This window comes from Carassius auratus, chromosome 9, assembly GCF_003368295.1.
Source record: "Carassius auratus strain Wakin chromosome 9, ASM336829v1, whole genome shotgun sequence".
NCBI lineage: Eukaryota > Metazoa > Chordata > Actinopteri > Cypriniformes > Cyprinidae > Carassius > Carassius auratus.
In genome coordinates this window covers 25,099,320-25,117,283 of record NC_039251.1, presented here as the reverse complement: position 1 = coordinate 25,117,283, position 17,964 = coordinate 25,099,320, and the positions used below count along the sequence as shown (strand labels likewise).

Below are 17,964 nucleotides of genomic sequence, written 5' to 3'. Positions count from 1 at the left end.
ACACAGCTTTCTGAAGTCTTGCAAAAAATTGCTCCTGCAATAATGTAATGCTAGTCAATATTATAGGTTACAGCAATTATAGAACATAATGGTCTGAATAATTTGGATTTGGAAATACTCTTGAGGGTAGCGTTTAAATGAACACTTTACCTTATTATTAATAATTTAATCTGTTTCTGTTTTATCAACTGAAAAATAACTGAATATCTGAGTAACTAAAATTAAAAAAAAAAAAAAAATAATGATTACCATAACACTAATAATTTAACAATCATTACAATCATTTTTGGGTCTTTTACCCTCAACTTCAGTGTCAGAAAGCCTTCTGAAAGCTTCCAATTGCTGATTGGATCATATAATAATTCCTGAAATTAAGGTTTGTCCTCCATTTATTTTCTTTTTGAATATTCTGCTTTACTCTGAAATATGTTAAAATACTGTATGGAAGGAAATGGGTTTCAATGTCATTTCATGTTGACTTTACAGGTGCTGGCCTGCCATTTTTGGTCTTGCGTCAGGGATGAATACATCAAAATAAGTTTCAGCATGGGTGGGTTGGGGCAAACGGTGGTCCAGGTAATGGTGCTGATGGCTCATGGATTGTGCACGGCATGAAGGGATGGGGAGGACACTTTACGACTGGCTGTGTCAGTCTCTTCCGCCTGAATTACCCTCTCATCTCTCCTCTCCTCTGCTCGGCATGCCGTGAAATGGCTTTCTGTAGGCCATTAGCTCTGAAGGAGCAGGGACGAGTGGGATGGATACAGCATCGGCCTGCTCTCCCACCATGCCGTCCCAATGGCCTTCATTACGAAGCTTAACTCTGACACACATCACCCAGCGTGTCTGTCAGTCAGACGCCACCGTGTTTATTGCTGCCCATCGTCACCCCAGGTGGAGTGCGGCAAGGGCCCGATTCTTGAACAGTTTGCGGTCATGGTACATTTTCCGCAATTTTTAATAACTTGTTTAAACACAACAAAAACCCAGCTCTGATCACTCCTGTTGTTAACGTTATTCTTTTTTGTTAACGTTGTTGAAAGCCGCACATAAATGATATCGCTGTCGACCAGCTTATGTCACTTCACAATCTCGGAGCGAATGCAACCCTTTAAATGGTACTTGGAAATAGTTTGCGCAAAATCATCCCAGTACTTTAGAACAGTACATTTAGTTCTGGAAATAAAAGCGGTGCGAAAGGCCCTATTGATTTGCAGCTGCATGTTCTCAAGAGTAGACTTTTAGGTTAGATTTTAGGTTTTTAGAATAAGTTGACACAACCTTGCAAAGTTTCTTATAGTCTGTATGTTGTGGTTGTGGACCCAATAAAAAAATGTGTTGACATTTAGTTGCAAAGTTACTCACTGTTAGTAGAATGTCTAAAGTGGACTATCAAAATAAATTGCTTTCCAGAAGGTTATATTTATTGCTGTAATTTAGTAATCAGTGAAAACTAAAAAAAATACAAATAAAAAATTAAATTAAATTAAAAGGCATAAATTTGAGATATTTTGTATTTGTTTTATCTAATGGAGTGACATGCATAAGTTTATAAGTGTGGCATTAGTTATTTAAGGAAAGAAAGAAAGAAAGATCGAAAGATAGAAAGAAAGAGAAAGAAAGAAAGAGAAAAGAGAGTTATGCAGCATTTAGAAATCCTAAATATTTATAGCTTACGAAACAAACATCTGCAAATACATTAGATGCAAAAACTAAAAAGGTCACAGCTTTTCTGATGCATATGCCTTTGAATATGAATCTTACCATTTCACTTATAAAAAGTATGCTGTGTTTTGATATTTAACATTTATCATCAATCATTGTGTGCCGCCAGACATGTATGACTTGTGTTAGCACAAGTCGAATGTATTGATGTTATGTACTTAGCATCTAAGGAGGTTGATCAAACAGCATATTGTTCAGCATCACTTAGAGCGAGTGAAAAGGACAGATTAATCTGCAACGCTAAAGGTTTCTTCATGAATAGACTCATTTATGGGTTATTAACATTTAACAAGTGCCATTTTCAGCCCTGCGAGTTTGGCCGGCTTGAGCAAACTCTCGATAATGTCGCGGGTGAGAGTTTGCACGGTCAGATCAAGAGATTTCTTTAATGGCGCCTGCAGGTGAGGCGACTCTAATGAGGCCGGGGTGCTGCCTATTTGAGGGTGTGAGACAGCACACCCCGCCCTGCCCTTCCAGCACACCATCCTCCACCTCTCCCCTCCTCGCATTCATTTGTTTACCGAGCCTGCAGTGAACTGTAAAATCAGACTGATTTCATCTCTGTATTTTACATATGCATGAGCCCTGTGCAGCTCAGAGCGGAGGGATGAATTCACACTTTCCAGAGAGAGACCTGCAGTGCCCCTGAGCAAACACACACACCCCACACAAACACTGGACTCTGTGCCCGCACACACAATCAAAATTAACTTAGTCATACACCTACTCATATATTCAGATGTCAGAAAGGGGTTTTCACAGATACATGAAAATGAATTTAACCAGTTTGTTGTTGTGTTTGTATTAAATTTTTGTTGTTGTGGTGTTTAGTAAAAAAAAAAAAAAGAAAGAAAAAAACACCTTAAATGATCAGTTTACTCAAGGGTCCAATCAAGTGGTCAATGTTTGGCTGGTTAGTGTGTTCTCATTAACTTTTCTTGCATTGTTAGCGTCTTAAGATTTTTGAACTCAACAGTGCCTGCCCACTTTTTAGTGCCTTGAAGTATAGAAGTATTTCCCATAGAAAATAGTCCCATAGTCACTAACCAAACCAACCAGCTATCATATAAATTACATAATTGCAAATTTTGTTTGAAAATTCTACACAAAGACAAGGTACAAGTATGCAATCTACAAACCCCACTACTGTGTGGCATCATTTTCAAAGCCAGTATAATTTCTTTTCAGAATCATGTTTATTGTAGTTTACCCCAGAAGTTCAACTATGAACCCCATTTAAAATAATGTCCACTTATGGCTTTAACAAAAGCATATTCCATCGATCAACAACCTCTCAGCTTACAGCAAGTCTTACTTTAAAGTTGTATATTTATTGTTAAAAAACAGTAGCCCTATGGAGAAAATGAGCTGTGTTTTTACTCATGGAAGCCAACTGTTGCATCCTATTCTATAGCAAATGTTTTACCAGTGTGCATTACCCTTTCTTTGAGGGCTCTTTAAAGGTATGAAATAGACTTGAGAAGCTTTCTTTGATATCACAATTCAGAATAATCATTTGTAAAGGATTTAAGACTACCTACGTGGTACCTTCAGCCAATCAGTGTTGTAATAATGTAAATTCCCTGCATGATTAGTCACAAGACATTAGCAGCTTGAATGCTTCTGTGCATGGAAACATGGCAGATGAATGGAAATGCTAACGGAGATCGCACTCCAGGTATTACAGACCTCCTCGGGCACGGTGGTGATGACTCACTTCGTGCTCCGATCGAATCGGCAACCTTCCAGATACCAGCCTTAACTGCTGTGCCACACCACTTCTATATCTGATCAGCCCTTAAATGAGGGAAGCCATCATTGATCTCTTCATCTCCTTTCTAGCTACAGGCTAGGTGTCTGGAAAGGTGGTTTTATCCTCGTATGCACTGTTATCAGTTTCAGGGTTACGGGGTGTTCGTTTCATGCTCCTCAGTTTGTCCGTTTCCTCCTGATTGGCTGGTTTTCGGTCGGCAAGGATTGGCAGCTTCTGTCAGAGTTGAAAGCGCAGATGGTGAGAGGGCAGAGTGTGGACACAGTTAGCAACATGGTGTGAATGCGAGGGCACAGCCAAATAATGAAGCAAATCACTGCCGTCATTACAGCGGGACAAATGCAGCCAGATATCGATCCCTGTAGGGGGAAAATCCTTTACATTTTTCTATACCAAATATTGAGTTTTGAACGCCTGCGTCAGATAGTGATATCTGCTCCATTTGAAGATAAGTTAACCCTCCAGGCATCTTCACCGTTCTGAATTTCACTGTCATCAACATTCAAAGACTCTCACTTCTGTTACACATGGAGTTCATTGCGTCTCGTGAAGGAGAGGCAAAGATAGAGCGAGGAAGATATGTCTGATTGAAACCGAGGACATTTCCTCTTTCGTTCAGAAGCACTTCCTCACTGACCTCTCGCTCAACTAGCCTTTCTTTTTTTTCACAGGTAATGTGCGCCTTTGCTTTCATCATATATATATTGAAGCCCTGAAGACATTTTTTGTTTGAGACTAAGAGGAAAAATGTGGCTAATATGCAGGCAGGAGGGCAGCCGTTATGAGGACGGTGGAGAGAGAGGGTTGTGGCACGGGTGAGCTGTGTATTTAAAATCAACTCATTTAGACAGATGACACAATTTCACACATATTGCCCCTCGGAAAAGCAGCCAGTTTTCCATAATGGCCCCAACCTTCATCTGTCAAGCCCTGCTAAATCTACTGGAATAATTTCCTCATGGATTATATGTCAGAATTTATAATTTATTAAGTTGCCTATATGTGTCAGGGTACAGTTCTCAAAGTTCCCAATGCTCTGTCATCTTTTTGCTTTTTGGGCTGAAGAGGGACGAGGCAACTGCGAGACAAATGGGGGAAGTCTCGCCAAAGTCTGAATGTTTTATTCTGGCTCTAAATGGCATGGTCATTGCACACAAATCCCATTGAAAGCACTGGTCTTTAGGAGAAGGAAACAGGAGATGCTCCCAAATCTGCATGCTGAATGAGGGGAGGTTTAGCCCGTCTTTTAGGAGATTGCTCATCTTGCTAATGTAATGCGCACAGTTAATCTGCTTCTTCCTTGGGCTTGAGTCAGGCTTAGTCCAGGAGGGTTGGAGGACTGTTAGACTCCATCCTGTTTTAGAAAACATAATCTGGGATCTGGCTTTTTACCCCCTCCCCAAGACTCCCAGTACTAAATCCCCCAATAAGCAGCCTTTGTGAGCAACTCACACCGCCTTTCATGGCTTGATTACAGGGCACAGCAGGTATTTCAGGGGGAAGGTGACTCCGTGATGAATGTGGATAGAGAAAGTGACAGGGCCAATGCTGGTCTAGAATGTGGCATTGAATGAATCGCTCATGTTAAATCACGGTTAACAATGAACTGCAAAGTAATGTGACGAGAGCGATAGGGGTGTCTGCACAGGTGGAGTAGGTGTCCTTGTGCCAAGTTGAGAAATTAACCTGTGGTCAAGGTGAAAATGGCATTTTAAATCTGGGGTCACAATTGAAATTAGAATATAATGTTTCATTATATTCTATTCAATATTTCTAATTGTGGGTTTAGTGGCTCTTCAGACACCATAGTGTCACCTTCATAAAAGTGAGTGATGTTGAATGTGTGTAGCTACTATAGAGTGTTATTTAATTAAGACTAAGTATCATTATATTAAACAGTTATTTGAAGTATTAATGAATTATTAAAAATATATATATTTATAACTTAATTAAATTATAACTTTTTATTTTATATGTATTTTCCTCAGCAAGGATGCATTCATTTCAGTGTCTGTAAAACGTGACAGTAAATATGTTTATAATGATTCAAAATGTTACTTTTCTGTTTCAAATAAATGTTGTTCTTTTGAACTTACTATTCATCTATGGATCTTTAAAAAATGCATTACTGTTTATTTCCTTTTTTTTTTACATTGATAATAATAATGACATTTTTGGGGGGTGGGGAGGGGACCAAATCAGCACATTAGAATGATTTCTGAAGGATCATGTAAGACTGAAGACTGGAAATTCAGCTTTGCATCATAGGAATAAATATCAAATATATTATAATATATTATAATATATTGAAATACATTGTCAAATATTGAATATCCTATAAATAGAATACAGTAATTTTAAATTGTAATACTAATTTATTAAAGAATAGTTAAAATATAAGTGCTAATCAGCAGTGGAGCACTGTTCATTGTAAGATTTTTTTATTTATTATTATGATCAGTTATTTAAAATGCATTCCAGTGTTGTGATACCGTGATTGTTATTTACAGCTAGTTTTGTGTTTGATGTTGATTTGATTTTGTTTGTAATAGCCTTAAATGCTCAAGCTGAATAATTTTTAACATCTAGAATTATTATGTACAACATGCTTTGTGTGTATACTGCCCTGTTGACACTGCCACACACCGCAGTAGCTGTATTGGAGTCAATCATTGTGACGTTGTCATGTACACTGCCTCGGCTCTTTCTCACTCTGCTCTCTTCTTGCCCTTTACCAGATGCCAATGAGAAACCCTGACCCCAGAATGACACCCCGCTATGAGGACGTCGAGCGACAGTACGCCTCCCTGCCCAGGTAAGAGCCTTCACTCATTAATCCCACATCCTTCATGACAAAATGAGAAGAGATGGAGAGCTAGAAAATGAGAAGACGGAAAGAAAGAGAGAGGGAGAGCAGGTAGTCATCCGTCTCTCTCATGCAGAGCTGAATAATCCTCTTTAAAGCGTATAATTAAATCTGGAGTGTCTGCCTTCTGAGGCCCTCCTATCCTGGGAATTCACCTGATCCTCTCCGGGGAGACGGCCATGCGGTTGCAGCTCTGTAACCTGATCACAGAGCGCATTTCTGGAGCCGCCTAAAGTTACGGCTGCCTCTTTCTGTCTGTCTTTTTCTCCACCGACGCTTCTATCGTTCTCAATCACGTCTTTCAGTGTTTGCTGAGCCTGACCGACCACGACGGCCAGCGCAAACAAACAGGCAAGCGCACAGGCGTGAATGTTGGCTCGTAAAGTCCACAGTCTGTTTGCCCTCTCCGGTCTGTGTAAACAGCGCTGGTGTTGCTGTGAGGGTCACGGTTTATGAGTTTGGCTCATGTAAGTGTGGATCTGTCATCACATGATTGCAGACGACTATAAACGGATAACTGATAACGAATGAGACGCATTAAGAAATCTAAAACTTGCAAGTGATTGAACTTTTTAAAAGTGTTGGCGAGGCACTCATTGAATTGAAATAAAGTGCTAAAACACTTATAAAGTATTTATCACTTTCCCTGCAGCATCATTACAGGGGTGAACTAAGATTTCACTCCCCCAAAATGGCTTATCGCAACAGATTTTAGTATCAACCACCCCGGGGTCTACTTTCAAAGCCATTTCCCTTCTAAATAACGCTCCTCAACAGTGTTAAGTCTCTAGATCTATTAGGGTACAACGTGTTTTTTGTGCTGACGCAAAACGGGGGCCAAACGTGAGCCAAAAATGCCTGTGGCAGAGTATTGCTTTCGTTATTACACCATTTCGAAACTGGAAGAGTTTCAAATCTGTGTCCGTCCCACGCTGAGGTCACTGGTTATGCAGTCGACTGAAGGTTGGCCTGGTCACGAAAGCGTGCAGCTTTTCCATGTGTGTCTAATTATAACCATTAGTGCATTGATACACCCACTTATTTCCCAGTGTGCTCAGCTCGGGGTCAGCCAATCAGAAGAACCGTTCGCCACCTGCCTCCAGATTATTGGATTAAGTGGGCAAGTCAAATTTGTGATTCATTGTGTTAGGGCTTTCATTGGACCTTTTTAGTGATAATTGAGTGCTGAATGCACAGATGGTGGCCCATTTCAATGAACTCTGGTCAAATGGTACATTTTTGGAGCTATTCTCTAGTGCACAAATCAATCACTATCACCCGTTCTCCCTCATCCTGTCCTTTACTTTAAAACTAACCAGTTCCTTTCTTTAGAAAACCAAAAAAAAGACCCTTCTAATTCTTCCTTAGTCCCACACTTTTTTGCTTTTCTGCTAGTGGGCCATCCCAGACCTCTTCAGACTGATCACAATGGTCTGATTGTTTATTCCGCCTCATGTTAGAAGATCTCTCAAAGTTTCTTTGTAGTATAAATGAGTGTAAAACACGCTGTTGTCGAACCTCAGGAGAGCTTAAAAGACTCTGTTGAAGCAGTTTGTACAAATGTCAGTAAATTGTTCTTGTATCTTTTAGATTAGCCAGCGAGCTGTCAGTTTCAACACCGCAAATGCCAGAAAAGAGCTTGTGATGAGGGAAGAAGGTTACATTTGATGAGAGCGCTGGAAAATAATGCCATATTTTCATTGTTCTGCCTGTTCAATGTTGCCCTGGCAACCAACACCCACCATCTGCGCGAGGCTGGGCCTCCTCACCCCGTCCTCCGATTTCTCACTTTTTTTTTTTCCTCCTTTTACTTTCCTTCTCTGGTTTTCGTTTTCCACTCTTTCTGAAATTCGTGAAAATTTGTGTGCTCCTGTGAGATGCGTCAGATTGTAAATTGTCATTGGCGTTGAAAAGACATGATGGCTGATTGCTGTTCGGAGTCTCCCGCAGGTGAGCTCATAGGTGTCCGACGAGCGGCGAGCTGCGAGCTTCTGCCCAAACCGTCTCCCATCCGAGCGAGCAAGCGTGACTTCAACAGAGCAAACCTCATTTAGTGCCGTTCAGCCCCGGCATCCATTAGCACACCATCAGGTAGCAGATGGAGAATATTAGGCTAATGATTAAATGAAGCAGGTGGAAATTTTTTGATGGTTTCACTTGCTGTTGCAAACGCGGTCAATCATTACTCATTCAGCGCTTAGAATTCGCTTCGAGGTTTTGGAATAGCTGGCCATTTGGCGCCATTTCAAGGAGGTATTATTCGTACTTGGACATTCTCAGCCTGAGCAGCAGGATCCACAAAAAAAAAAAAATGCAACTGATCTATTTCAGACTTCACGAGAATGAGACCACTTAACCGCCTGACTCATCTTTGAAGACATGTAGCACCCATCACATACCTTTCATACAGTTCTCACACATACACACGGACGCCTATTCAATTCACACTCTCAAGGCTGAGTGTTGTGAAAGAATAAGTTCAGTTGCTCATTTTCACTTGCCTTTTGTCAAAGCCATCTGCGATGCGAAGCTTCAGTTACCGCCGATATTACAGCAGTAAATTTGAGGAAGAAATTCAATTAGATCTGGCAAAATAATCAGAGTTTCAAGTCTAATGTTGCTCCTAATTTGTGTAATTACATTTTAGGTCATGCAATAACATTAGACACCTATCTTGTTAACTAGGTTTGTTATGAGAGCTGAATGTTTGGTTTGGTTTCTCCGCTCCCAATATAAGGTCGATATTCTAACCAAATAATCCTGCCTGGATTTGTAATCTCGGTGGGATCCTTCCCGGTGTTATATGACGGCCAGAGGTCAGCAGGCCGTCTGTTTGTGTACATGCCAATGTGTGTGAGGGTAAGGTGCACGGTTCCCGAGAGCAGCTGAATAAACAGCCCGGCCTTCAGATGGTCCACAGTGTTACTTTTTCAGCCAGGTGCACTATGGGAGCTCTGATGTAATCTCCAAAACATGGCACTTATTTCAGGGCAGCTCCTGTCTAGGGTAGCTAGAATACTCTGGTTTGAATGTTTCCGTGTCAAGAAATGATTGTCAGCTACAATCTCCTCAACCGAAAAGCTTTACAGACAGCAGAACACGACGGTCCTCAGTGACAACAGCAAGAATGAGATAACAGACGTTTACCAGACAACATTCACCAATCAGACACTGGAGTTGATGTTCCAGGATGAAGGTTTGAGGAGTGAACAGCTGGTACCTTCTGTTTTTTCCCTCTTCTCTCTCTGGTGATGGACGACCGAAGCGTTTATCTTTCATTATTTCTCACTTTACCTATATTGCTCTTTTGTTTTGGTTTCTCTATCATTAAAGAGTCATTGAGTTGGTAATGAAATCTAATTTTATGAGGGAAACTTTGTTACCTTGAGCTTCATAAGTGCTTAACTGGGTTAGGAAGCCCAAATGAAGACAGCAGTCTCTTGCTCACTTTGAATTTTGGCTGATATGAAGAGCCTGAGAAAGTGAAGATGTCTCCGTGTATAACATGCTGGCTTATGGCTGTCATCACGGTTTGAAAGTAATGGTAAAACGGCCCAGAATAACATTTTGTCTGCATCTGCTCACTGCATGATTGAGAACTGCAGGCAGATTTTTAATATACCTTTCATTGTTCATTCTGTGAAAGAGGATCATTTAGTTTTTTTAAGCTATTTGCTTTGCAGGAGTTTCTCAGGGGACTAATTTAGTCTGCACTGTTTATCCATGTGGTTATCAAAAGGGAATCATGCCATAATCATTTATACGTTATCATTCTGAATGACTTTGTAAAGCTCTAAATATTTGTAGGGACTGTATGTGGTACCTTTCCTTTTTTCTTAGGTGCTTAGGGTGGATGGAATAGTTTTTTACACATTTCGCATTTTTGTTTTGTTTTCGTTGTTTTTCACTGGATTTGGAATCAGTGATTATTATTGATTTAATTGTCAGCTGACCAATCTGTGGAACTCAATACATTCCATTGAGCAGTCTGTATTTCTGTCCCTCCCAGCCTTGTTTTCATTCAAGTGATTAAATATGCCATCTACCCTGACTAAGGGCCATGGGTGCCTAAAACAGCTGCTCCCAGCTGTTGAGCCCACAAAACCATTTAAATAGCTGCACATTTGGAATGTCTTGTAATTCCCAACCAAGCCCCAAAGGCAGTTGCACAGAGTCTTTAAACTAGGAGGGAAATGTGTCTCAGAGTGTCACATACCACTTTAGTACATCTAGTTTGAAAAATCAGAATTTCACGGGCTGAGTACTAAATTCATGCCATGAGATACTTGTACAAGAATGGGCCTAAAGTTCTTATCTTGATCACTGATCCTCAAACTGCATGCCTGTTCTAAATAACATGCTGCCACTTCCTGATTTCCCAGCTTTTTTTTAAGGGAGGGCAAGAGGGGTCGAAATTGATAAGAGGGGGTTAGTAGAATACTGTAGGAACATTATGGGAATAATGGTACACAATGTGTGTGTGAATATATATAATAATATATTAATTAATACTAATTACAAGTACTAATTAAGTCATCAAAATTGTATTTAAATGACTAAACACTGTCTGAACTAAATTAAATTCTAAAACTAAACACTAAATTCTAAATTAAATTTTTTTTAATCTTTATAGCTACAAAAGTTATTGATTTGCACTTTTTTTCTTTGATTAACAGACATCACAGCAGCTGGGTTTGACTAGCATCTGTCGCTGAGGTGAAGGTGAAGCCTCCCATTTGATTTAGTCGTAAAGACTTTCTGCATCTAAATGTATGCAATTGTTGATAAGAAAAAAGGGTCCTTGTTTTAAATGATTTGTTTAAAACTTTGAGGAAAACTTGTATTACAACAGGGTTTTTAAAAATGGCAAATCCTATAGAAAAAAATATAAATTTAGGTGAGCCTCCTGAGGTTAACAATCAATATTTTCTGAAGATTAAGTACCTCCTTTCAGTGACCAAAGAAAAAAAAAAGGTGTTTCAGGCCTTATTTTGTACCCTGTTCATGGAAAGTGCCAGTAATGATTTCCAGTCTTGTTGCTTCCTCTGGTTTCCCCAGCTGTTGATTGTATTCACAGTGGAACATTCTTCACCCTCTAGGCCTCTTGTGTCCTACTGTCCCCGTAGACCGTCCCTCAAAACTGCAGGACTCAACATCAAGAAAAGATTAAACCAGAACAGAAGTATAAGCACTTTGTGTTTTGTAATAGCCTGTAGGAGTAGGAGACTATAGGTTTGAGAACAGTAAAGATTAATTGTTCCGGACTTGAGGTGAGGTCTTGAATAAGCTAGCAAAACCAGGTGCAGGCAGTCACTGCAAAGTTGATAATCTGCAACAGTAATGATGATTTTGGCCTTCACTTTGCAAACACACACACCATACACACACACACACACACTGCCTATCTGGGACAGCTGAGGCTGTGACATCACAGCCAATGATATAGCAAATGACTGACTGAGAGGGTCAAGAGGGAGTGCGTGTGTCCAGATGCCCGGCTGTCCCAGTGGATGGGTGGTCACAGCTTTGGAGAGATTAAGATGATTTTTGGAATGCCTGATTTCTTGCCCTCCAGGTCTTCAGGAAATCCTCCCTTAAAGGGAACGAGACCACAGTGAAAGAGTGCGCTTTCCGCCAAGGGCTTTCTGATGTTTTCCACATTCAGCAGGAGTAACACGATATGTGTGAAACACGTGCACGGACCATCTTGCACTAAAGCAGCTAATTGATACTGCCATCAGTATCATGAGAAGCTTGTTCACAGACACGTCGTACACATAAATAAGTTAAAGGGGATGGTTTGGAAACTCAAACACAACGATCCAGGCTCCTTAAGACATTGCATGCCGAGGTTTTCATTGATACTAGCCTGATCTATGACCGGAATGAGAAGGAGGGGAGGGAGGAAGACAGCTGATTCAGCTGTCTGGCGAAAGCGAATGATCATACTGTGCTCTGTCTGGTTTTGTCTTCGCTCTCATTCTCATTAGTTTCGTTCTGATAGTCTTTCAGCTGAGGTGTAATATAACTGTAACTCTGCATTCTGGACTTCATTCTGAGTTCTGAACTCTGCATCAGAGCACAGCAGCGTGAGAGCTGGAAAAATCTGAAATTGTGCTATGAAAGGTGATCCATGCCGAATTAGTGTGCAGTGTCTCACCTTACAGTGGAGATTATACCCTAATCAGCCAGCTTGAGGAAACCAGAGATGGCCAACTGTCTGCTGTCTCAAGGGACCCTGACCGCATGTTAGTCCCTGTCCCAGACTTTGTATATGCTTGAGACATGTTCAAATGTATGTTTATGTTGATGGTCCTTGGAATGTCATGCTTGCCTCAGCACATGTAACACAGGATCGTAAAACCAGGACTCACTTTCGCCCTCCCTCCCTTCCTCTCACTCTTCACAAAATGCCACTGGTCAGATTAGGGGTTACTGTATTCCGTTATCTGTTGGTCTTCAGGCTCCTGATCCTTGCTGCATTTTAGTGTACGATCTGCAGAGCTAAATCTTTAAGCTTCTCTAGTAAAGTGACTGGTGGTCTTCGGTCCACATATGTAGCTAGTTTCTAAGGTAGCATCCTAACTAAAAGAGACCCTCAAGCGCTAATTTTAAGCACTCTTCATAGGTAGTAACTTGTGTAATGACTCACTCCCTTAACACAAATAAGTGATCTTCATGTGAACGCAGAAAGTTGATTCCAATAGAGTGAGACATTAGCTGTTTAGCTGCTTAGCTAATGCATATGGGACACAAAATTGGAAACACTTCAGGAGTGTCGGAAGGCGTCATAAGATTGGTTGAAATATAGAGGATTTCCGTGAGATGTGTGTGTCGCATTCTATAACATTCTGCCTGGAAACAAACATACCGTGGCGCCAAAACCCCTCACGAAAGAAGAAAGGCACCGTGTTAATCATGATCAACTAAAGACTGGAGTTTAAAAAGTATGTGAAATATTTAAAGTTCGCACCGTAGAATCTTTAAAATGTGTCTTGAGAGTTTTACACAACGGTCTGTTATTGTGACGACATTTCCACGGCCCGAAAAACGTGACGATGAACGAAATGAACTGTGATTGGTTGTTGACATGTTGGTCAAACAGAGCCTCATGTGCTCGCTTTGGCCAAATGGAATCTGTCATAGATACCAGACCTGGTTAGGGATATGCTGTTATCAAATTTTCCTGTTGCGGTTAATTGCTAATGCTTTTGTCACAGTATTTTATACGGTATTATCATGGTATTGAAATTTCGTATTAGAGTGGTCATAATACAGTATAATAGGTTAAATAACTTTTTTTGTATAACAAATATAACTGAACATTAAAGTACAATAAAACAATACAGAAAAATATATAAAGTTAAACTATAAAGGCCCATAGGTATCACTTTACAATAAGACCTCATTAGTTAAGCATTAACATTAACATGAGCAATAGCTACATTTGCTACAGAAGTTATTAATCTTTGTTAAAAAATACAAGACTTAGTTCATGTTCGCTCATTAAATAACACAGCTGCAACTTTCGAATTTAACAAAGTGTTATTAAATATTTGAATACCTAAGATTAATGAATGTTCTGAATAATTTTTCATTGGCAGTTTGTTAACTAATGAATTAACTAACGTTAACTAATGAAGCCTTAATGTAAAGTGTGAATGAACAATAATGAATCAAAACACTTTCAAACAATATATAGGGCATGTTGTAGTCAAGATTAAAATGAAAAAAGGTTGAAAATAAATAGCCTATTTAGTCTAAATATTTATTTGGCACTGTGATTAACACCTTAGTGAATCCACAAATTCTGAATGGCTATTTAATATAATGTTTTATAAAGTAGTGCAGCTGCTCTATTTACGGGGTTTCTAGGGTGAGCGCTGCATTTTCTGCAGTTAAGTGCCACCTGCTGTCAGTGTGAGATTGTGCTTTCATTCACTGCGTTTCTCACATGTCCCATGTGCTTCTCATGCGTGCTTGTTTACATCAGAGTGCACGCGTGTCTTTCAGTCTGCATACAGCGGTGTTGTTCATTTTAACCAGTTGATGGGAAAATTATTCTTAAAATGCATTCCAAATTCTGAATAATTTGTAATATATAATGATATATCACATTACCTAATACAGGTGTCCTGACATTTTATCCTACCTGTCAGATTTTCCTACCAGGGTTTGCTGCGCATGCTCTTATCAATATTGTGTCCTTTTTCTCATGCTGAACAACATTTAATGCATCTGCATTACTGTTTGGTAGGTTTAGGGTTGGTGTAGGTGTAGACTTTAATAAAACGTAATCTATTAGGTAGAAAAAAAAATATTTATATACTACCCACTGTTTTAATGGGAGGTAGCAAAATCTGACAGGGCAGGACAAATCAACAGAACACAGGCACATGTCTAGACCTGGCTACACAAGACTACATTTAAGACTCAAACATTAACTATTTTCTGTTAATACTATCAGTACCAAGTAAAATGTATTATATATATATATATATAAATCAGCATATTAGAATGATTTCTGAACTATCATGTGACATTGAAGACTGGAGGAATGATGCTGAAAATTCGGCTTTGCTATTTCAGGAATTTTCTTTTATGGAATTTAGATTGTAATAATATTTCATAATATTATTGTTTTACTGTATATAAATAAATAAATGCAGCCTTGATGAACATAAGAAACTTATTTTATAAACATTAAGAAATCTTACCGATCCCAATCTTTTGAATGGTTGTGTTTATTGTAATTGTTGTGTTTATTCATACTATATTATATATAATATTATATTATCATATGTATAATCCGAAAAGGTTAAAAATGTTTTCTATTTGAGCAGCTTCTTGGTTTTGAAACAGATCAGTTTGATAAAACTTTTTCTTTTTTCTTGATAAAATTTTACTTGATCACTGTAAAGTCATGCTTAACTCTTTGATCATCACCATCAGACCATCACTTTTCAGAACATAACTTTCCTTAATCTTTCCTGTCTTGCAGAAGAGCACCAGTCGAACCTAATGAATTTCCCGTGCAGCCGTGGGCTGGACACAGGGACCCAACGCACTACCCAAACCCACAGCCCGGCTACCACCCCAACTACCCTCCCAGAGATAACTACCCTCGCCCTGTGGACCCCCGGCAGAATGACTCGGGGTACTATCACCATCCTCCACAGCAGAGAGGCCCGCTTCGACAGGACGTGCCCCCATCTCCCACCATACCCCTCCGAGGCCCTCGCTTCGACACCATGAACCGTGCCGGCTACCGCAACAACAGCCCAGAGCGCTACGCGTACGGAGAGACGCGACACTCAGACCCAAGACAGAAAAGTCCAATGACGGCAGCTGTTTAACCTCAACATGTTTTTTCGCCTTGGGTACGATGTTTCAAGAGCAAGCACCGGTGTGCCTACAGTTATGGACAGGTGTTTACATGTTTGTTTGTTTTTTACTAACAGTTTGCTCTATACTATCCCATCTTGATAGCCAAAGCTACATCTTAGAGTCCTGACACAGCATTTGCAGGGACAATGATCCATATACAACTCACTTCCACTCAGACGGTCCCTCCATATGTTTGTGTGTCTGTAAAATGAATGCCGGCCCTCGATTTCAGATATAAACACATTCCAGCACCACTTTTATTAGCACATTATTATACAATCTTTACAATGCTCATTTGAAATTGTGGTATGTGTGCACCAATGTGTGTCTGCTTGTGCTTACGTGAAATATTTTAGAGCACTCCATATACTCTTTGAATTTAACTTTTATATAATGGAAGGATGTTAAACCACTGTATGAGACGCAGATCAACATTGTCATTCTGCAAACATCTGAAAATGTTTTGCACACAGATTTGGTCATGTATGACAAAAAAGTACAACAATTTCATACTGAAAATCTCGTCAAAATACCACAGTACAACTGTCCTGCATGTGAAGTCATATAATCAGAGAAAGATGAAGAAAAAAAGGTTGTTTTTCAGGAAGAGGAAAGGAGAGTCCAAAGAACCTCTGACACAGAGGAAGGATGAGAATCATTCGTCTTCCTGGGCTTAAATTTCCCACCTGAATCCACACCTATGAATGAGCTGCCTCTCATTTGTTTTAAGATTCTTTACTTTTTTGATAGTATTTCATTTATGTTTAATGATTTCACATGTATTTTGGTACAAAAGACTCTCTCTGCATTCAGAGGTCAGGTAACATGATAAATAAAAGTATTATTGATTGTAGTATGTGAAACACGTATGTAACTTTAACAAAACGTAATGATCTTTGCACCTAGTATCACTGCATACATTAAAACTATGTACAAAATTTTGTCTTTTATATAACACATTTTCAATAAATATGCATTTAAACCAATTAGTCACTATTTGTCATTTTAAAACTGGAACTTCCCTTCAGCTGCATATCCGTGGAGGAGAATCACTGCACTTAGATGAACAGTCCCATAGTACAATCCCATTTAATTTCTCAATCCCTGATAAAAACTCTACCTGCATGTGTGATAATAGATGGCTGCAAATTAACACCGCCGTAATTATCAATTAAGATGAAGAGGTGATATGCATCTGTGATTACAGTCCCATTTTTAAATTTGAGATGAAATACGGGGCTATTGGCGAATTAAGAGTTTTGTGTGATAATTACAAAGGCTGCACACCACATTATCTGTTCAGGATTAATTAGAGCTCTGTGCAGAAGAGGAATGCTGGGAGAAAGTGACATTAGTGTATGTTAAGGAATCTGTCGAAAGGTGTCATTTCAGACCACTAGCGGCGCCAAATGCCTTCACAATATTTGAACTGTTTCTAAGCAGGTTTATTAACAAACACATCCCTTTTCTGCCATTGTTCAACAAACAGATGGCTTCACCTTAAAATGATGCCATTGGCATAAAATAGCCACTCAATAACCTTTCAGGGAAATTACACAAGTTAATGATATTGCTTTCTTTGATTCATCTGTTTTTATGCACACAAAATCCCTCTGCTCATACGTTCGAGGTTTGTATGTGGTTTGCTGGGAGATTTCTTTATTCTTGTATGTGGATGGCTCATTTCTCTCAGAGGCAGAAAGTACGGCGCCATAATTGCCTAAGTTAGACATTCGTCTCTCCCAGAATCCATTTGGGATGTGTAATTATTGAAAAGTATTATTAGGCAAAGTTTTAATTAGCATTTGACGCCGTAGTAATTATACATTTCCATTTTGTGTGGCTGAACGTGCTGTCACAGCTGACAGAAATGAGAGAGAGAGAGAGAGAGAGGGTCCGAGGTGCTTGTTTTGGTGTTGAAGAAACATCTACCAAAGATATGCTGAATGACTGACACACTGCGACCAAATTATTGTGCTGTAATTCGTGCCACACATTCAGTTACGGATCGTTTATTTAACACTATCATTAATTTGATAATTCAATTTGATAAAGCAGAAGCACAGGTGATTAGAATTATGTGTAATGTTAGAGGCGTTATTAGACTAAAGATTTGTTTTTATTACGTTACATTCATCTCTCTTCTTCCCTCTCTCTCTCTCTCTCTCTCTCTCTCTCTCTCTCTCTCTCTCTCATAATTCAATATCAGAAAGTC

General features: G+C 39.5%; 1 protein-coding gene across 8 annotated transcripts in view; it reads left to right on the top strand.

Moving 5' to 3' along the window:
* Positions 1-16,735, top strand: part of pard3bb (par-3 family cell polarity regulator beta b) — a 296,499-nt gene extending 279,764 nt beyond the window's left edge. For 7 of the 8 annotated variants that reach the window (XM_026272247.1, XM_026272250.1, XM_026272245.1 and 4 more), the window contains 2 exons: positions 6,235-6,311; positions 15,364-16,735. In XM_026272247.1, the coding sequence (XP_026128032.1) occupies positions 6,235-6,311; positions 15,364-15,718 (432 nt within the window). In that variant the 3' untranslated portion in view covers positions 15,719-16,735. The remainder of the gene's footprint in view (positions 1-6,234; positions 6,312-15,363) is intronic. The other variant, XM_026272249.1, reaches the window with a different exon arrangement.
* The last annotated feature ends 1,229 nt before the right edge of the window (positions 16,736-17,964 follow it).